Below are 21,480 nucleotides of genomic sequence, written 5' to 3'. Positions count from 1 at the left end.
TCTCCCAGTGCCTGGATGAGTTCAATTATAGTCACTGGATTATAGGATCATAGGACATTGGAGCAGTCTTTTCTTCTTCAACCCACAAAAGCACCTTTTTCATGTGTCAGTTTTTAACATCTGTTTTTACACATCTATGCACAGTTTGGGTTTTTTTGTTTGTTTGTTTGTTTTGGCCATGCCATGCCGCTTGTGGGATCTCAGTTCCCCGACCAGGGACTGAACCTGGGCCACAGCAGTGAAAGCCCAGAATCCTAACCACTAGGCCATCGGGGAACTCTCACCACAATTTGTTTTTGAAATCTAGAACATATCTATTCAAAGTTTGGTTTGTGGACCAGTGCTATTCCACAAATTCTTGATGGTTCATTTTCCTGGTACTTCATTTTTATTATATTTTACGAAAGTATTGTTCCATGACAGGTCAGAAATTTGTTTTAACAAGACTGCTTCCCTTTCCCCATCTGTAAAATAGGCAGAATAATATTGCCTATTTTTTAGGGATGTTGTGAGGATTAAATGAGTTAAAACATGTGAAACACTTAGAACAGTAGTTGACACTTACATGGTAAATGTTCAGGAAGTGCTCGACTGTTCTTTTCCTTATCCACTAGTGCAAGTATCACCTTGTTATTCTTTCCCAAAAATGTCTTGGTTATTGGTATATATTTAATCAGTCAGATGAAATCTGGACTCAATTTTTCAGTTAAAATATATATATATATATGGGGAACTGATAGAATTTTTAAAAAAGAAAAAAAAAACCCACTTGTTGGCTCTAAATCTACCTGGAAATAAAACATATCACTTCCACTCATATTTTATATACGTGAGCAAAGCAAGTCACATGGCTCTGCCTACTGTCAAAGGGGAGGGAAGTGTCATCCTACCATGTATCTGGAAGAACTAGGAACCAGATACACAGTTATACCCTCAAAGAACCTGTGTTGATGCTTTTCCAGTAGAATGGCTCTTAGTCCTTTTTTAAAAAAGATCAGTTAAGATTTACACAGAATATTCCCACATACCCTTCTTCACCCAGCTTCCTCTAGTGTTACCATCTTACATAACCAAAAAATTAACATTGGTACAATATTATTAACTACATATGTGATTCGATTTCCTCAGTTTTCCCACTAATATCTTCATTTTGTTCCAGGGTCCAATCCAGAATACCACATTGCATTTAGGCATCATGGCTCCTTAGTCTAATCCTTCAACTGTGACACTTTCTCAGACTTTCCATAGTCTTGACATTCTTGGAGATTTCTGGTCGGGTGTTTTGTAGAATATCCCTCAGTTTGGCTTTGTCTGCTGTCTTCTCATGAACAGACTGAAATTATGAATTTAAAGGAAGAATACAAGAGATGATGTGCCCTTCTTGTTACATCATATCAAAAGCAATGATATCAACATGACTTACGACTAGTGGTGTTAACCTTGATCACTTGTAAGGTTGAGGTGATGTTTGCCAGGTTTTTCTTACTGTACCTTCTCCATATTGTTTGTTAGAAGCAAGTCATTAAGTCTAGCTCACACTCAAGGGGAAGGGGATTAAACCTCTAAGAGGGAGATATATCAAAGAATTTGTGGTAATCACCACAAAATCAATAAATTTTGAGGTAAGTTTTTTTAGACTATGCAAATATTCTGTTTTCACTGACTTTTTAATATTCATCCATCAATCTTGCCTGAGCAATTATTACTGTGATTTTCTAATGATGATTTTCTATTTCCCTCAGCCCTTCTATATTAATTGAAATTCTTCTAAAAGGAATGTTTATCCCCTCTTCCCCACTTATTTATATATTGAGTCATTCACATATCAGTATGGACTCATGAATATCTATTTTACTGTTTGGGAGCCTGTTGCATTTTATTAAACTTCATAGTATGTATATTTCAATGCAACTTTTTTTGGCCACTATTTATAAAGGAAAAATATATATCACAAAAATTCAGTATAGCATTTTTAATTGAGATATAATTCATTTTCACCTTTTTTTTTTTTTCTGGCTACACTGCACAGTATGCGGGATCTTAGTTCCCTGACCAGGGATCAAACTCGTTCCCCCTTCCCTGGAGCCTTAAGCACTGGACTAGTGGTGTTAGGGGAGTCCTGTTTTTCACCCTGTAATTCAGTGGTTTTTAGTATATTCCAACACTGCAACTATCACCATTAATTCCAGAACATTTTTATTACCTCCAAAAGAAACATTGTACCGAATCACTCCCCTCTCACCCCTTCCTCCAGCCACTGGCAATTGCTAATCTACTTTTCATCTCTATGGATTTGCCTATTCAAGACATTTTATATAAATGGAATCATACAATATGTGGCCTTTTGTGTGGCTTCTTTCACTTAGCATGTTTTCAAGGTTCATTTGGTAGCATGTATCAATACTTTATTCCATTTTATAATAATAAACAATACAATAATAATAATACAATATAACAATAAATAATACAATAATATTCCACTGTATAGATACAGCATATTGTGTTCATCCATTCATCAATTGATAGAAATTCTGGTTGTTTCCACTTTTTGGCTATTATTATGTTGCTATCATCAGTCACGTACAAGTTTTTGTGTAAACATTTCTTTTCAATTCTCTTTACATATCTAAGATCAGGATTAGTAGATCACATGGTAACTGTATGTTTTAACTATGTGAGGAACTGCCAAACTATTCTCCAAAGAAGCTGAGCCATTTTACATTCTCACCAGTAACATGTGAGTTTTCTAATTTGTCCTCATTTTCACCAATACTTGTTATTCTTGGCCTTTTTAATTGCAGCCCTGCTAGTGTTTGTCAAGTGGTATCTTGTGATTTTGATTTGTTTCCTTAATATTTAATGATGTTGAGCATCTTTTCACGTGCTTGTTATTGGGCATTTGTATTTCTTTGGAGAAATTTCTATTCAGATTCTTTGGTTGGTTTTTAACTGGGTTATTTATCTTTTTTTTTATAAATTTATTTTTTATTTATTTTTTTGGCTGCGTTGGGTCTTTGTTGCTGCGTGTGGGCTTTCTCTAGTTGCGGCGAGCGGGGGCTACTCTTCGTTGCGGTGTGCGGGCTTCTCATTGCGGTGGCTTCTCTTGTTGCGGAGCAGGGGCTCTAGGCATGCAGGCTTCAGTAGTTGTGGCACATGGGCTCAGTAGTTGTGGCTCGTGGGCTCTAGAGCGCAGGCTCAGTACTTGTGGCGCACAGGCTTAGTTGCTCCACGGCATGTGGGATCTTCCCGGACCGGGGCTCGAACCCGTGTCCCCTGCATTGGCAGGCGGATTCTTAACCACTGTGCCATCAGGGAAGCCCCTATTTATCTTTTTATTGTTGAATTGTAAGAGTTCTTTATATATTCTGGATACTAGATCCTCATCATGTTATGATTTGCAAATATTTTCTCCCATTCTATAGGTTGTCTTTTCACTTTCTTGATAGTGTCCTTTTTTTTTCTTCCCCTAGTATATCTATTTATTTATTTATAATTAATTATTTTTTTGGCTGCATTGGGTCTTTGTTGCAGCATGCGGAATATTTTGTTGCATCATGTGGCCTCTTTGTTTCAGCGTGTGGGCTTCTCTCTAGTTGTGGTGTGCAGGTTTTCTCTCTCTAGTTGTGGCACACTGGTTCCAGAGTGCGTGGGCTCTGTAGTTTGCAGCATGTGGGCTCTCTAGTTGAGGAGCATGGGCTCAGTAGTTGTGGCACGCGGGCTTAGTTGCCCTGCACCGTGTGGGATCTTAGTTCCCCGACCAAGGTTCGAACCCGTGTCCCCTGCATTGGAAGGTGGATTCTTTACCATTGGACCACCAGGGAAGTCCCGATAGTGTCCTTTGATTAACAAAAGTTTCAAATTTTGATGAACACTATTATTTTCTTTGGTTGATTGTGCTGTTGGTGTCATATCTCAGAAACTATTGCCTAATCCAAGGTCACAAGATTTCCATCTGTGTTTTCTAAGAGTTTTATAGTTTTAGCTCTTACATTTAAGTCTTTGACACACTTTGAGTTAATTTTTGCATATAGTGTGAGGTAGTATTACAAATTGACTACTTTGCATGTGGATATCCAAGTTGTCTTGGCACCATTTATTGAAAAAACTATTCTTTCCCCCTTTTAGTAGCCCTGGCATCCTCGTTGAAAATCAGTTGACCATAGATACATGTATTTATTTCACAACTCTCCAATTTTATTGATCTATATATCATCTTTATGCCAGTACCACACTTTCTTGATTACTACAGCTTTGTAGTAAGTTTTGAAATCAGAAAGTGAGTCCTCCAACCTTTTCTTTTTCAAGATTGTTTTGGCTATTCAACATCACTTTGCAATCTCATATGAATTTTAGGTTTGTCTTGTTCATTTGTGCAAAAAGGCTGTTGGAATTTTGACCAGAATTGCGCTCAATCTGTAGATCACTTTGGGGAGTATTGCCATCTTAGATATATTAAATTTTCCAATCCATGAACACGGAGTGTATTTCCACCTATTTGGGTCTTCTTACATTTCTTTCAATAATGTACTGTCATTTTCAGTGTACAAGTTTTGTGATTTAAATCTACTCCTAATTATTTTTTTGATGCTATTATAAAGGGATTTTAATTTCCTTTTCAGATTATTCATTGCTAGTGTATAGAAATACAATTGATTTTTGTGTATTGATCTTGTATCCTGCAACCTTGTTGAACTTATTATCTCTACTTTCTTTTTGCATGTATTGTTTAGGGCTTTATATATATATTAGATCATGTAATCTAATATATATATATATACATTAGATCATGTAATCTAATCTATATATATATTAGATCATGTAATCTAATATATGTATATTAGATCATATAATCTGCCAATATAGTTTTTCCTCTTCCTTTTCAATATGGATGCCTTTTCCCCTCTATTCCTTATCTAATTACTGTGCCCAGAATCCAGTACAATGCTGAATGGAAGTGGTGAGAGCAGATATCCTGGTCTTGTTCCTGATCTTTGGGGAAAAACTTTCAGTCTTTTTGCGGTTTTTCATAGACATCCTTTATTAGGTTGAAGAAGATCCTTTCCATTCTTAGTTTGTTGAATGTTTATCGTGAAAGGGTGTTGAATTTTGCCAAGTGCTTTTTCTGCATCTAATGTGATGGTCATGTGACTTTTGCCCTACATTTGGCAAAAGTCACAACCGTCAATTTTGGTTGATTTTCGTATGTTGAACCAAACTTGCATTTCTGCAGTAAATCTCATTTGGTCATGCTGTATAATCCTTTTTTATGGTTTGCTGGTTTAGGCTTGATAGCGTTTTATTTTTGTATCTACATTCTTTTTTTTTTTTTTTTTTTTGGCTGAGCTGGGTCTTCATTGCAGCATGTGGGCTCTTCATTGTGGGCTTCTCTCTCTAGTTGCAGCATGCGGGTTTCTATAGTTGTGGCACACGAGCTCCAGAGTGCATGGGCTCAGTAGTTGCGGCATGCAGGCGCTCTAGTCATGGCACGCAGGTTTAGTTGCCCTGTGGCATGTGGGATCTTAGTTCCTCACGCAGGGATCGAACTCATGTCCCCTGCATTGGAAGGTGGATTCTTGACTACTCGATCACCAGGGAAGTCCCTGTATCTACATTCTTTATTTATTTTTTTTTAATAAATGTATTTATTTATTTTTGGCTGTGTTGGGCCTTCATTGCTGCATGCGGGCTTTCTCTAGTTGTGGTGAGCAGGGGCTACTCTTTGTTGTAGTGCGCAGGCTTCTCATTGTGGTGACTTCTCGTTGCAGAGCATGGACTCTAGGCGCATGGGCTTCAGTAGTTGTGGCACACGGGCTCAGTAGTTGTGGCTTACGGGCTTAGTTGCTCTGCGGCATGTGGGATCTTCCTGGACCAGGGCTTGAACCTGTGACCCCTGCATTGGCAGGCAGATTATTAACCACTGTACCTGTATCTACATTCTTACAGGATACTGGTCTATAATTTTCTTGTGATATCTTTATCTGGGTTTAGTTTTATACGGCCTTATAGAATGAGTTGGGAAGTATTCCCTTCTCTTACATTTTTTTGAAGTGTATAGTCTAGTTTTAACAGCAGCATAGTATTTCAATGAGAGAATATATTTAACTAGTTCCTTATTTATGGGTTTTTTGGCATATAACAATTCTGCAGTGACATCATCTATGTAAACATGTACATCTGTAATTTTTAGGTCAAAGGGTGTATACATTTAAAATTTTTGATAGATATTGGTAATCTGGTCTCTAAAAAGTTACAAGCTATTGTTTTCATTTAAATAACCTTCATTGTTACTAAGGAAGTATGTTGTATGTGTGTGTTTATCTGTGTTGCATGTGTTTACAAATAGTCAAGAAGACTCTGGATCTGTTTTAGACTTTGGTATTTCTTAGATGGAGTGGGGTACATCAAAATCATTCTCCTTCTCTCTCTTCCTCCCTGAGATATATTTAGGCTTAGTGACAGTCCTCCAAGTGCTTCCCAAAATTTTGGACATCTGCTGAGACCTAGGATGCTAAGTGGTGGGAGACCTGGTCTGCAGGTGGTAAACAAGGGAAAAAGGCAAGTGAGAAGATTTGTATGGGAAACAATTCAGTCTTTGCGGCATCTGCCCTTCCTATAATACTACCCAAAAAACTCCAGTTTGCAGAAAAACTGTATTAAATGGGGAAAAACATTAACCTCCATTAGTCTCCCTCAATGCACAGAGGCTATTCTGCTGTGAAAGAACAGAACAGGATCCTGAGTAACGTGCAGCTAGCTGTGGCATACACAGAGAAGCTATATTTTCTGTCCTGGAAATAAAGATACACTAACATGAGAAGAAATATGTGCTTGCAGAAGTAAAGCCCGAAGAAACCAGTGGAAGATTTGTACTGTCTTTATTACAGAAAATATGAGAAAATCTAAAGTACAACATTGCCTGTTTTCTTGCTTGAAGATCATATTTTCTCTGGTTTGTTTAATATCAACATTCACCACAGCTGCAGGAAATTAAATCGAACCTTTAGAAGGTATCGCATATGGACCTGGTTGGGGTTATAGACAATAAATTCGTTGTAGTTGAGGGTATAACCCTCTGGATTCAGAATTCCTGTGTCACTTGCTGGTCCTAAGGGCACTGTACTCCCATTCCTGCCAAATGGAAGAATGTGCGTCAACATCTGCCTCTGCTTCAGAAGTTTGTATAGAGAAAGTAGAGAGTCTTATCTGGCCAAAAGGAGTTTTCTGACCCTCCAGGCTCTGAGTACTTACAAGGTGATGGCGCACGTAGGACTGGGAGCCATCTTGCCTAGCCCCTTGGTGCTGTGTTTGCCCTGAAGTAATCCTTCTGCCTCTGGATTGGCCCCTAGTAGCTCATTACACTGACCTAGAGCTACCTGCAAAGAAAAGGATCTTTAAATGACCACATCCTACTGAAATGAATGGCTCTAAAGCCAAACAGAAAACTCCATCAGTACTTTCTTCTCCTACTCCAGCAGAAGAATCGAATGCAGTGGAAATTGCACTTGGCTTCCCTCTCAGGTTCTCCCAGGTGAACCTCTTGGTTCTGTGGCTGAACTTTTCTCTTTGGAAAAATAGGAACTAATAATAAACTAGAAATCACGGAGGTCTTCCTGCCTTACCTCTGACAGGAGCAGCAGTCCAGTATCCTTTAGGCGAGTGGCAAAGCAGTAATTGGCACTCTTGGAAGACATGTCAGCAAAGTAGATTCCTTTTCCAAACTGAAACATATAAATAAAAAACAAGGTCTACTGCCAAAGCCATTGTGTTAGAAGGGAGGCTCATACCACTGACCCTGTGTTCTATTATCTTAAACACAATATAGACCCTTCTCCATTTCCCCTCACAATTCTGTTCCAAGAGATGGCAGAAGCATCAATGAATCTCTGCTTTCTGGGGAGAAAGGAGGGATATCCTTAGGAATTTAAGAAAGGAAGGTCATAGTCAATGCCAGGTCACCACCTAATCCTAATCTAGGAAAAAAAAAAAAGGTGGGGGGAAAAGGACTGAGAAAATTGTATTCTTTTCCCTTGTACCTACCTCCAGGGTTCAATTTCTACTCACCATGTAACCTGTGATGGGAGCCTCAGGTGGGGCGATTCGAAGCCCGTGGCTCAGGATTCCCACCCAGTTACTCAGCCTGGAACCATGCCATAGCAGCATCCTAAGGAAAAGCCAATATTATTGTACTCTCTCTTGCTCTCCTGCAAACACAGGCCATAAGCATAAAAAAACACCAACAGCTGTCTCCGCTGTCCTTCTCTATAAGTTCCATAACTGCACTTCAGGCAAGGGAATGTCTTCCCAAACCCAAAGCTAAATGGAGACCTGTTATGAAGGTCCTCTCTGAAGGCTTCTTTCTCACCCTCCTTCTCTACTTCAAAAACATCCAGCAAGGTCATGGTATAGTCACTGTGTGTGGGAGCATGCGTAGACTGTAGGTACTGGGAAATCACCTGTGAAGAAGAATGAAAGAAGTGGCTGATGCGGACTCTATAAGAGACCACGGTGAGCTGAAGAACCTCAGGGCTTCTGGTATAAATTGGCCCAAATGGTCTCACAAGGGCAGCTAGAAAGAGCCCTACCCTACCTTCCCAATTCCTAGTAAATAGAAGTTCTGCCCTAAAGTTTTCTCTTAACCAGAAGTAGTCAGAGAACAGGGGGATGGGGAAGGGTGGATCATTTATTTTGTTATGAAAATAAATGATCATTTTTCTTACTTTGAACTCATAACTCTCATGGTCTAAAGGGTACAAAGCACAATGTAGTTTTCTATAGTGTTGGTCCAGTGGGTGTTCTGGACTTTGCAGTTCTGTCTTCACCAGTTTAATGGCAATTTCAATGTCTCCCAAAGCCTGACAAGATGAGACAGAAAATCAGTGTGGGAGAAACCTGGGACAAGAGATGTAATACTTCCCAAACCACACATGTCTCACCTCTAGTAGCTGTACTTTGTCTGACAGTTCTTTCTCTGTCCGGATTAATGGAGGGGTACGGAGTCTAGGACAGAGATATAACCAATAATTAGTTCTCTGATGTGTGGCCAAAAGGCACATGACTAAAAATAACAGACTAAAGATAGGTCCTTTAGAAAATAGGTATAGGAAACGGGGGTTTTCCATTTGATAGAGGTCTGTAAGAGATTTTAAATTCCAAATATATAGAGATATTATACATATACTCTGAGTAGGATAAAATGAACAAACTATATAGATTTTGACATTTGGGACTAGAGTTAAAATTCCTTTTTATGGGAACTTTTTAAAAATAAGGTGTATTGACATCAATAAGGAATAGTTTGGATGAAGTCCTATCTAGAAGCAGAAATATACCTATTGACCACTCGGGGTTATTTCTAGGTCACAGGCTTCTATAAAGCAATAGAGGAATAAAAATAAAGTAAGCACCAGAATGCAGAATCAACAAAGATAAAATGTATTTTATAAACCTAACATCATTTGAGTTCACAGAAATGGTGTGTGTTATTGTCACCTTAAAGAACAGGAAACAGGGTGATATGCCTGAAGGTGTTTTACATGTTGGTTGGATAGCTAGACCCACTCTCTCTTGAGCTGGTAACTTCCACTTTGTCAGAGAATATGGTTGTAACCAGGCCAGGATATCACATCCCACACTCATAAGCTGATTAAATAGGCTATCTATAAATCATTTTGGCTCTACAGCTATTCAAGATGATCATTTCCTTAGAAATGAAAAATTAAAAAGATTATAGTTGCTGCTGAGTGATGTAGGGGATATGGTTGGGCAGAAGACCAAAGTGAAGTAACAGCACAGGCCTTACCCAAAGTCATGTGGGATTCTGGTGTAGAATTCATTGCATGCTTCCACGAGAGCTCGTCCATGCTGGCCAGCCCGAATACAATCCTCAATCTTCTTAAGAGATTGGTAACCTGCCTTGATTTGTGCCACTGTCAGCTTCCCTGCAGACCCAGCCAGAGATCAGACTCCACAACTAGGGTCCCAGCCTGTAAACTGTATTTGTGTCCCAGCCCAACAAAGACTCTCACCTTTCAACTTTCAAAATTGTTCTTCCTCCCCTCACACAACCTCTCACCCCAAATCTCTCTTTCTTTATTCAGTAATATCAGCAAGCTTTAAATCATGATGGTGATAAAATATCCTGGTAAAGGAACTAAAATATGAAGTGAGAATGTAGGATAGAATCTGAAGTCCTACCAAGTGGGGCTTTCTTGGTATCATATTTCATTTCTACCATCATCTCTTCCATGGCCTGGACATTACAGATCAACTTTATCAGCTCCTGTACACGAAGATCTAGCTGTGACTCTGGTTTCAAGGGGGATTTGAGAGATTCACCTTTATTTGTTTCCTCTTCACTCTACAGCAAAAAAAAAAAGTCATAAAATCTGAAAGGATCTATTTTACGCTCCCTGCAAGGACTGGCTCTACAATATTCCTGGCAGGTCAACATCAGCCTCTGCTTGAACACAGGCCCACTCCATTATTAACCTAGTTAGAGAACTCAGTGTGACTTCCACCTTCTAGTCCTACTTCTGCTTCCCATAGTTAAACACTCAGAGTAAGTCTAAAAGGCCCTCCAAATACGATGTCATTAAGTATGTAAAGAAGCTATTGTATCTCAAATCTTCTCACCTTAAAAAGACTGGTTTTCCATTTTTCAGATATGTGACGGTTTTCAGGACAGATCCTTTTAGCATCCTGGTTATAACTCAGCATTCAAAATTAAATTTTTTTTTCTTTTTTAAACTGTGGTATATAACTAGAAGTGAAGGCAACTTTAAATGTAGTTTTATCAGTTTGACTATTTATTACTCCTCTCTTGATTCATAATATTAAACTTCTGGAAACAGGACCTAAGATTTTATAAGAACCTTAGTAAATAACAGAGACTAGGACCTCATCTAAGTCACTCTGCTAGACTTCACCCTGCTTAAGAGGAAACAGTTCTTCCCTAAACGTATAGTCAGAGTTTACCTGAGTATTGGTGGTATAGTCCATTTGTAGCATATCATATTTTCCAGGCACCTTCTCAAACTTCTCACGATCCTCCCAATTATTTTTTGTTTTGTCAAGGAATCTGTAAAGTTCAAGGTGGTGAGAAAATCTTACAAACAAGGGTCTACTACTAGGGATGGGCTTAAAATTATTTCCTAAGAACATCTCCAAACTTTTTATTTCCTGTGACATCAATTTTCCATAAATCTGGATTCTGAATTAGGACCCTGAATGGACAGAAAAGCTCTAGAGACAAAGGGAACAAAAAAAAATGGGAAAAAAGGACCCTTGAGCTTCCCAAAGGCCCCAAACATCACAAAAGTCATTGAGACTTAAGACAAAAAATCCCTATCCAATCCTTTTCTCTGAAACATTTCCAGAGACTCCAGAAAGTTTTTCATATCATAGTAAAATAATTTTTCAAACTGTAGCTGAATAGTCTCATCTCATTTTTCCCAAATTTCCTAAATTGTTGGTCATATGCTGAATATATTAGCTTCTTCTGTTTTTAGTCAATTTTACAGTTCCAGGTGATTTAATCACTAACTAAGGATGCAATTTGGTGTTCCAATCATACAGTGTCACAGTGGAAAGACATTATCATTTAGGCCAAATCACACTTACTATAAAATTCTTAAAGAAGAGATATCCAAGAAGAAGAAGGATATTTTTTGTACTCATTTCTTAGCACTCACTTCTTTTGAAAGATTTCCTTGGCCTTGCTGAGGTCCCCAGAACAAGCCACCAAGCTGTGCTGCCCCATTTTCCCAACTGCAAAGTAAATGCCACATGTAAGATGGTTCTCTGCCCCACAACCCAAGAACAGTTCTCTGAGAGCAACAAGCCAGCTCTCTAAGGTCTCTCCGCTTAGCATCTGACAAATGGGCAGGAAGGGAAGAAGGAAAAGGTGAAAGGGCTTAGGGAACCGATCCTGTTGCCTCTGAACAGCACTAGCAGCCCAATTGCAGGAGAGTTCACAGCCTCAACAGGCTGCTAGTAGTTTTTCCGATGGGAACTTGCAAATGAGGATGCTGGCCACTCCCCAACTTCAAGCAGCACAGTTTGATTCCTAAGCCTCTGACAGGTTATAAAAACTCCATTTCACCAATTTAAACCCAGAGGATCCTTTGGCTACTCACTTAGTTGCTTCTGGCTTTCTGAATAATAATTCATCAAATCCACAATAAAAGTCATTACCTCGGCCCCATCTCATCCAAACACTGAAGTTCCTCTGGGCATCATCTTCTAACAGCTGGATCAGATAATACTTGTTGTTGTTGAACTGGAGATTGGTCTACGATGATAGAAATATGAACATAAAAGGACAGAAGTTTGCAAAGGGAAGCCACATAAACCAATGACTCTTCCTTGGTCACAGGTACCAGTAATTGCCATGAGGAAAGGACAGCAAGGGACAAGAAAATCAGGTTCATGTAAGAGTAAGGATATAAGAAAGGAGGAAAAGGGTTTCTATATTAAACTTTGAGTTCCTAGGAATTAAAGGCTGGAAGCTTCCTAAAACCTCTAACCAACCTCAAATATCATCACTTCCCTCCATAGATGTTTCCGAGGCCATATGTATTTTCCAGCTCCCAATCCATTCCCAATAATTATTTTCCAAATGAAAACAATTTTGATGCCCCAAAGATCTGTAACTATTATACTTGTTTGTTTAGACAGCTTATTCTTCAACAGTTCCACTTACAGCTCTGGTTTGTCAGCTGCAGCAATCTGACAATGAGCTGAGAGCAGGACGTTAGGAGGGGAGGGAGGATAGGCAGAAACCACTGCCACATGTGTCCCGTACCTAATGTGACCTGAGCTGGAGACATTCAGAGAAAATGTGACTAGTATCTAAAAAGCGGTGTCCTGTGAGTAACTTGCTCTGAGTGAAGAGAGTGAGCAGTCCACGATAAGGAACAGCAGCTTGTGCTGTAAGGCCAAGCCCTTGTCATCACGGCAGTCTTCTTTGTTAAGTGTGTTTCCTGTTCCTACCTCCTGTCTGCTCACATTATAAAGTCGCAGATGGTAGAACAAAAAGGGGCCTTAGGATCTTTTCTATCTGCTCATGATATTTTAACTGAAAAAAGTGGTAATAAAAGAATACTAGGTAGCTGTTAAAAGTATATACGGTAGATCAATCAATTCAAATATGAAGACATATTCAGGAAATACATTAACCAGGCATGTGTAGTATCTATCCAAAACAACAAAAATAAACAGAGAGAAAAAAGATTAAAAAGAAAAAAATTGGATATCAGCATCATGGTGGAGAAAAGATGCTCCCTTCATCTCTCCCCTTCAATCTACAACCAGTAAAAAAAATCCACAACTCAGCAAAGGTGCCTCTGTCTTACACTCCAGGATGCCAGAGAATTCCACACATCTGTACATCTAAAGGTGGGTGGACTGGGACACATAAAGGAGGTGGAACCGGGGCAGCAGTGGAGGCGGTGCCTGCGATTCCGCGCCCCCAGAGAACCTGGCGGCAGCAGATGAGGCGGTGCACAGGACTCTGGCGTCCCGGCTGCAGTGGTGCCGGCAGCCACAGGTAACTGGGCAGCAGTGACAGGGGAGCCCTGGAGGGCCCATGACTCTGGCCCCGGCACCTTCACCCTCAGTGGCAGCTCCCGGCTGAACACAACAATACCAGACAACGCAGAGGCACTGGCGAACCGGCTCCCCGCGCCTTTTCCTGTGACTTAGGAGATCCCAGATGAACGGAGGCTCCTGCCATCCTGGTGCCCCAGGTGGTGACGCCAGTGACAGCAGCAGCAGCAAAGCACCAGTGACCTTAGAGGCACAACAGTGATAAGGAGGGCACCGGGTGACCCCTGACAGAGGTGGTGGAGGGTGGAAAGTGCTCTCAAATATAACTAGAGACAGGTCCGATAAGAGAAACCAAAAACTTGTATTACAGCGCCACCTACTGGAAAACAAAAGAAAGGCCTCTAATTTCTAACCTGTTGAATCCTCAGAATCAAGATTTAAAAAAAAGCTTTACCTAAAGAAGAGCGGTGTTTGCTACCTCAGACATACTGGCAGAGAAGCAACTCATCAAACACCGTGAAGAACCACAGTTACAGTGTATCATGAAAATAAAATGACAATTTTCCAGAAACCAAACTTATAGTCACGGAATATTGTGATCTAACTGATAGAGAATACAAAATAGCTGTCATGAAGAAGCTCAATGAGCTAAAAGAAAACTCAGAAAGGCAGTTCAATGAGCTCAGGAATAAAATTAATGAACAGAAGGAACACTTTTCTGAAGAGATTAAAACTATAAAAGAACCAAGCAGAAAGAAATAATAGCTGAGAACTTCCCAAACCTGGGGAAGAAAATTGATAGACCACTCCATGAAGCTAAGAGAGCATCTAATTCCCTCAACACAAAAAGATTTTCTCCAGGACACATTAAGACTGTCAAAAGTAAATGATAAAAGAAGAGTTTTAAAGGCAGCCAGTGAAAAAAGTATGATCACCTATAAAGGAATGCCCATTAGGCTATCAGCAGATTTTTCAGAAGAAACTCTAGAGGAGTGGAATGACATTCTCAAAATACTGAAAGATAAAAACTGTTAGCCAAGAATACTCTACCTAGCAAAGTTATCATTCAGATATGAAGGAGAAAAAAGGCTTTCCCAAACAAACAAAAGTTGAGAGAGTTCATCACCACTACACCTACTTTACAAGAAATGTTGAAAGGGGCTCTTCTACTTGAAAGAAAAAGGCAAAGGTACACAAAACTTTGAGTAAGGTGATAAACAGAATCAGAAAATTGCAACTCTATCAGAATAGGTTTAAACAGCATAAAGGTTAAAGGGAAAAAAAGAAAAAACAACTATAGCTACTTCAATTTGGTAACAAACTTACAACATAAAAAGGGATAATTTGAGACAACAAATACATAAAAGGGGAAGAGGAAGAGGATGGAAGCCATATAGTCAAATGAAGATGCTATCAGCAGAAAAAGGACTATTTTATCTAAGAGACGTTTATACAAACCTCATGATAACCACAGAACATAAATCTAGAGCAGAGGCACTAAACATTAAAAAAAAGGAAACTGAGAAAAACATCATAGAAAACCACCAAACCAAACTGGCAAACAGAAACACAAGGAAAAAGAAACAATGGAGATATAGAACAACCAGAAAACAAAAGATGAAATGGCAATACTAAGTCTTCGTCTATCAATAATCATCCTAAATGTAAATGTATTGAATTCACCAATCAGAAGACACAGAGTGGGGCTTCCCTGGTGGCACAGTGGTTAAGAATTCGTCCTGCAGGGGATACAGGTTCGAGCCCTGGTCCGGGAAGATCCCACATGCTGTGGAGCAACTAAGCCCGTGAGCCACAACTACTGAGCCCACATGCCACAACTACTGAAGCCCACACGCCTGGAGCCCATGCTCCACAAGAGAAGCCACCACAATGAGAAGCCCGCGCACCGCAACGAAGAGTAGCCCCCACTCGCCACAACTAGAGAAAGCCCGCACGCAGCAACGAAGACCCAATGCAGCCAAAAAATAAAATAAATAAATTTAAAAACACACAAAAAAACCCCACAAAAGACACAGTGGCTGGATGGATTAAAAAATAAGATCCACCTATATGCTGCCCCCAGGAGACTCAGCTCAGCTCTAGAGACAAACAGGCTCAAAGTGAAGGGATGGAAGATGATACTCCAAGCAAATGGCAGCCAAAAGAAAGCGGGTATAATTAATACTCATATCAGGCAAAATAGACTTCAAGAAAAAAAGTTAACAAGAGACAAAGATGGACATTACATAATGATAAAGGGGACAAGTCATTAAGAAGACAAGTTTTTCAATATAAGTACACCTAATTCAGGAGCACCAAAATATATAAAGCAATTATTAACAGACCTAAAGGAAGAAATTGACAGCAACATAATAATAGTTGGGGACTTTTAACACCCAAATTACATCAATGGATAGATCATCCAGATAGAAAGTTAACAAGGGAACAGCAGCCTTGAATGAAACATTAGATCAGATAGATTTGTACAGAACATTGCATCTAAGTGCAGCAGAATACACATTCTTCTCAAGTGCACAAGGAACTTTCTCAAAAATAGATCATATCGATATGTTGAGGTACAAAACAGGTCTCAATAAATATAAGAAGACTGAAATCGTATCAAAAATCTTTTCTGATCACATGGCATGAAACTACTACAACAATGTAGAAATCAACTACAAGAAGAAAGCTGGAAAAATCACAAATATGTGGAGACTGAACAACATGCTACTAAACAACATGCTACTGAACAACTATTGGGTCAACAAAGAAATCAAAGGAGAAATTAAAAATACTAAAGATGAAATGAAAATAAGACATACCAAAATCTATGGGATGCAGCAAAAGTGGTATTAAAAGGGAAATTTAAAGCAATACAGGCCTACCTCAAGAAACAAGAAAAATCCTGAATAAACAATCTAACCTCACACCTAAGGGAACCAGAAAAAGAGCAAATGAAGCCCAAAGTCAGCAGAAGGAAGGAAATAATAAAGATCAGAGTAGGAATAAATGAAATAGAGACTAAAAAAGACAATAGTAAAGATCAATGAAACTAACAGCTGGTTCTTTGAAAAGATAAACAAAATTGACAAACTTTTAGCTAGACTCAGAAAAAAAAGAGATAAGGCTCTGATAAATAAAATCAGAAACGAAAGAGGGGAAATAACAATGAGTACCACAGAAATACAAAGGATTATAAAAGAATATTATGACTAGCTATATGCCAACAACTGGACAACCTAGAAGAAATGGACAAATCTTAGAATCATACAACCTTCCAAGACTAAATCATAAAGAAATAGAAAATGTGAATAGACCAAACTCTAGTAAAGAGATTGAAATAGTAATTAAAAAACCTCCCCCAAAGCAAAACATTACCCTGATACCAAAACCAGACAAGGACAACACAAAAAAGAAAATTAGAGGCCCATGTCTCTGATGAGCATAGAGAACTGTATGGTGACAGATGGGAACTAAATTTTCGGTGCTGAGCCCCCTGTAGTGCACACAGAAGTAGAAATCTAATAATGTTGTACATGTGAAACTTATATAATGTTATAAACCAATGTTACCTCAATAAAAAGTAAATTTAAAAAAAGAAATAAATAAATTTAACTACATAAAAATGTAAAACTTCAGTAAGGGCAAAAAGTATACCATAAGGAAAATCAAAAGGCAAATGACAAATTTGGAAAATATATAAGCAATTTATATTATAGACAAAGGACTATCCTCCACATTATATAAAGTTCCTCAAAGCCCATAAGAAAAAAGACCAACAACCTATCAGAAAATGTGCAAAATGATATGAACAGAGGGTTCATAGGTTCAATAAAAGACATAAAATCTGCTAAAAGATCTGCTTTTCATAGAGGATTCCACTATCAGGTAGAGTGCACTAGGGCTGAGTACTTGGGAGTATGAACCCCTAGGGGCTAATATAAGGGACTTCAGAATTAAAGATTTGGGCACTGGGACACTGTCAACAATAATTATCAAGAAGAAATTCTCATAAATAAAATAGTTTCTTCCCTTACCTGATTTAGCATGACATCATAGACATCATTTCCTTCACAGTATACATGGGCCTAGAGAGAAAAGAAAAAAATTGACATTTGTACAGTCACAGCCCTGATGAGATCCTAAGGGAGGCTCTAAATTTTCTTATGCCTCGAGATAGTATTCTCCCACTCTACCAACATGCATCTTCCAGGGAAAGAAATGCAAAAGTACGTTCTTCTACACATAAACTGTCATTCCTATGATGAAAACATGTTGCCTTTTTGTAATTACAGAAATACAAATCAGTCTAACTCAGTTAAAGGAAACCTGTTCCAGAGGAAGCCTTTCTTCTGTATTCTTCAAATCATTTCCCCCTTCATCAGTAACTCATGCCATACATACCAGGGCAGTTTCTCATTAGAACATTGATAATGATACAATTTTCTAACTGAGAAAGAGAATGAGGTGTGGAAAGCTGATGACGACTCCATAAGTTAACCATGCTAAAAAACACCCTGATGATTACCCCCAAACCCCACCCCTGCCATCACTCAGCCTTGGAGAGAGTTAATCACTAGTAATATTTTGGAGAGCATTCCTAAAATGGATACTAGCAATGTTCCAGACAGGAATCCCAATAACAAATGAACAACTGCTCCCTGAGAAATCAATGGGAGTCTCTCACCTTCCCCACCTTGGCTGTGCACTCTGGGTCCACTGGAGCTTTGCCCTTTAACAGCAAGGTCTTCACAGACTCTGAGGAAAGACAGATATGTACCACATCTACTTGTATGGGAATCAAAAATATCTGTCATGGTTAGACAGAAACCTGTCATAATTAACTTTGCCCTTCCCAAGCACTCCTGATTTGTCCAGGTCTCAATTCATCTCAAATACAGGAAACTGAAGATTTTGAGAAAGTAGGTTAGTCCTGTGGTATGCCCAAAAGATAGAAAGTTAATTATACCTTCAAGAAAGGAAGAAATAAGAGTTGAAAAGACAAGATTACCCCCCCCCCCCCGCCGACCCTCACCCCTCCCAGAGACGCCCTTGCTGGCCCAGGTGCTCCCTGGCCTACTATATATGTCGGGGAGCTGACCTTGCTTGTCTTCCGTCCTGTCATTATCAGCCTTTCCTCCAGCCACAGGCTCCTTTTTCATCTTCTGGCATTTTCGAATTTTCTTCGCAGGTGGAGGGTTTTCTGTAGCTGTTTTGCCATTATTAACTCTTTCCGCTTCATTCAGTGATACAGAATGGGCAAGAAGCATGGGCAAAGAAGCAAAAGAAAGAATGAGTACACACTGAATACGATGCTACTTTGAAAAAACATCTTTTTAAAGAAATAGATTGAGATGGTTTTGTAAATTTACAAAGAAATAATAACTGCCACACCACTGTTCTTGAAAACAGTGTGAGTTCCTGAATTGCTATTCTAGCCACATAAAACTAAACAAAGCAAAATGGAGCCTTGAGGTCCTTGTGAGCTCATGGCCTGAGGCATGAGTCTCATAGCCTGCTTATCTCTTCTTTTTACTTGTGCCCCAATACCACCCAAATATCTATCCTCAAACTACCTAAGGTGCTATGAGATAATGGTTACTAGAGTGCTCTGGAGTCTGTGCCTAACTTAGAGCCCAGCCCTGTCTCTTCCAGCTGTGGAATCGTGTAGAAGTTATTTCATCTCTTTGTACCTCGGTTGCCCCAACTGATAAATCCAGAGGAAGACAACACAGTACCAAATTTGTGGGGTGGACCTATGCACGTAAGAACACAATACACAGAGTATGATATCTCATCATAAGTCAGTTCTAAGAGTTGCATTTTATTATCTCTGAAACTGGGATGCATTTTACCATGGATGACTTATAAGTAGTGAATCATGTTTTAATTGGAAGCGTTTCTCCTTGCTTAGTGGTGCATAAAACAATGATGCACCTTACAATTAATTTTTTTTAACTGGATGACATTAGGTATTTAAGATAGTGCCGTCACTAAGTTAGTTGTTACAGGTCAACAAGCTGTCATACACAGTTCTGTAATCCCAAAAGCTCTGAGAACAGAAAATTTCAAAGTTCGGTACCAAGACAAGGGCTGGTTCAGGCGGCGATGGAAGTAGGAAGGGCTATAGCAGAGGGCACCGTTCCTTTTCCGACTTCCCGCCCTCCAGCCTTCTGCCCCCCACAATGCACTCCTAACCTCGCGCCCGGCCGCCGCCTGTCCCCCGCCGCCGCCGAGCTGCCATGGAGCCAGAACGCTGACGTCATCAACCCTCTCCCAAGTATCGCCGGCGCAGTCAAAAGGCGGGAGCACGCAGCGCGCGTGCGTCCCAGCGAGGAGTTGCCAGGGGAGGTGCACTCCGCAGTATTTGCATGTCGCAATGTGTTGCGGGAAGTCACCATAACCGACAAATGTCTTTAGGTTTGGGAGCCTTATAAATGCAGTTTGAGCTAAACTTTCGGCATAGGGCGGAGGGAAGCTCATCGATGGGGCCACGAGCTGAGTGCGTTTAGTCACTCCGTCGCACGTCCCTTGGGAAGGTCTGAGACTAGGGCCAAAAGCGGCCCTAACAGGGCTCTCCCTGAGCTTCGGGGAGGTGAGTTCCCAGAGAACGGGGCTCCGCGCGAGGGCAGACTGGGCAGGAGATGCCATCGACCCCGCCCTTGCGGAGGGGCCTGGCGGATGCCTCCTTAGCCGGAGCTTGGAACAGACTCACGGCCAGCGAAGTGAGTTCAATGGCTGAGGTGAGGTACCTCGTATGGGGGCCTCATAACCCAATTCAGACTACTCTCCCCCCCGTCCTCTTTTAGGCTGTGGAAGGTCTGAGTAAGCAGACGTTTAGGGATGCAAGGGGCGTGGAAGCTACAGAGAATGCTAATGAACTCGGAAGACCTGGTCAAGTGAACCTTAGAAAAGTTGGGTACCACCACCCCACTGGGAGCATAGCCCTGAAGCCTTGTCTCAGACCCTCTGAATTAAAAACTGGGAGTCTGCATTTTTAACAAGAACAACCAGTGCATTGGTGATTTTCATGTAGATTATAGATATTTATTCATTACTTCAGCACATTTATTGGACACCTTGGTGGGTTCTGGGGATATGGTAGTTTAGCCAAAATAGACATGGTTCATGTCTTCATGGACCTTAGAGTCTAGTTGGGGACAGACATTAATCAAGCAATTACACAAGCAAAAGTACAGCAGCAACAAGCGCTATAAGAAATATACAGTACTAAGGGAAGTTCTAATGGGAGAACAAACTGGGGAACTCATCACTAGGGAAATGACAGGAGTTGAGCTGTATCAGAAGAATCAGTAAGTAAAGAGGAGAGACACGGAGTGGCTGGAGCAATGAAAGCGGGAAGTGTGGTGTGAGACGAGCTGGAGAGGCCGCCAGGGCCCACAGCAAGCCAGGCTTTCCAGGTCAAGGCTAGAATTGTGATTTGTTCTAATACGGATGTGTGTGTGTGTGTGTGTGTGTGTGTGTGTGTGTGAGAACTACAGATGGATTAAGGACTGACATTCAAAAATAAAACTTGAAAACTCTTAGGTAGAAAATACACGTAAAAGACATAGAGAACAGACTTGTGGTTGCCAAGGGGAAGAGAGGTGGGGGAGGGAAGGATTGGGAGTTTGCCATTAGCAGATGCAAACTAATACATATAGGACGGATAAACAACAAGGTCCTATGGTATATAGCACAGGGAACATTATATTCAATATGCTGTGATAAACCATAATGGAAAAGAACATGAAAAAATATGTATCTATAACTGAGTCACTTTGCTGTACAGCAGAAATTAACACAACATTGTAAATCAGCTATACCTCAGTAAAATTTAAAGAAAATACACATAAATATCTTTTAGACCTTGAGGGAAGGGACGGGCTTCTAAAGACACAAACGTCATTGAGTATGAGAAAATATTGATAAATT

At 40.0% G+C, this 21,480-nt stretch overlaps 1 protein-coding gene across 3 annotated transcripts; it reads right to left on the bottom strand.

Moving 5' to 3' along the window:
• Positions 1–6,858: 6,858 nt before the first annotated feature.
• On the bottom strand, positions 6,859–19,834 carry PARP2 (poly(ADP-ribose) polymerase 2). Of its 3 annotated transcripts, none has more exons than XM_059913727.1 (16): positions 19,744–19,834; positions 18,647–18,781; positions 18,233–18,303; positions 17,583–17,633; positions 12,193–12,289; positions 11,691–11,766; positions 10,975–11,077; positions 10,195–10,357; positions 9,800–9,938; positions 8,934–8,997; positions 8,718–8,852; positions 8,326–8,453; positions 8,062–8,161; positions 7,620–7,718; positions 7,249–7,373; positions 6,859–7,128 (listed from the first exon to the last, which is right to left on the bottom strand). In XM_059913727.1, exons 1-16 carry the CDS (start codon positions 19,787–19,789, stop codon positions 6,969–6,971), a joined length of 1,692 nt encoding a protein of 563 aa, XP_059769710.1. In that variant the 5' UTR covers positions 19,790–19,834; the 3' UTR covers positions 6,859–6,968. The 3 variants fall into 3 exon arrangements, with proteins under 3 accessions (XP_059769710.1, XP_059769711.1, XP_059769712.1); XM_059913728.1 differs by having other exon boundaries at positions 18,242–18,303; XM_059913729.1 differs by lacking the exon at positions 19,744–19,834 and adding an exon at positions 19,628–19,717.
• Between the last annotated feature and the right edge of the window lie 1,646 nt (positions 19,835–21,480).

Source organism: Balaenoptera ricei, chromosome 2, assembly GCF_028023285.1.
Source record: "Balaenoptera ricei isolate mBalRic1 chromosome 2, mBalRic1.hap2, whole genome shotgun sequence".
Classification (NCBI taxonomy): Eukaryota; Metazoa; Chordata; class Mammalia; order Artiodactyla; family Balaenopteridae; genus Balaenoptera; species Balaenoptera ricei.
Note: the sequence above shows the minus strand (reverse complement) of the source record. Positions and strands in the feature narration are given on the sequence as shown.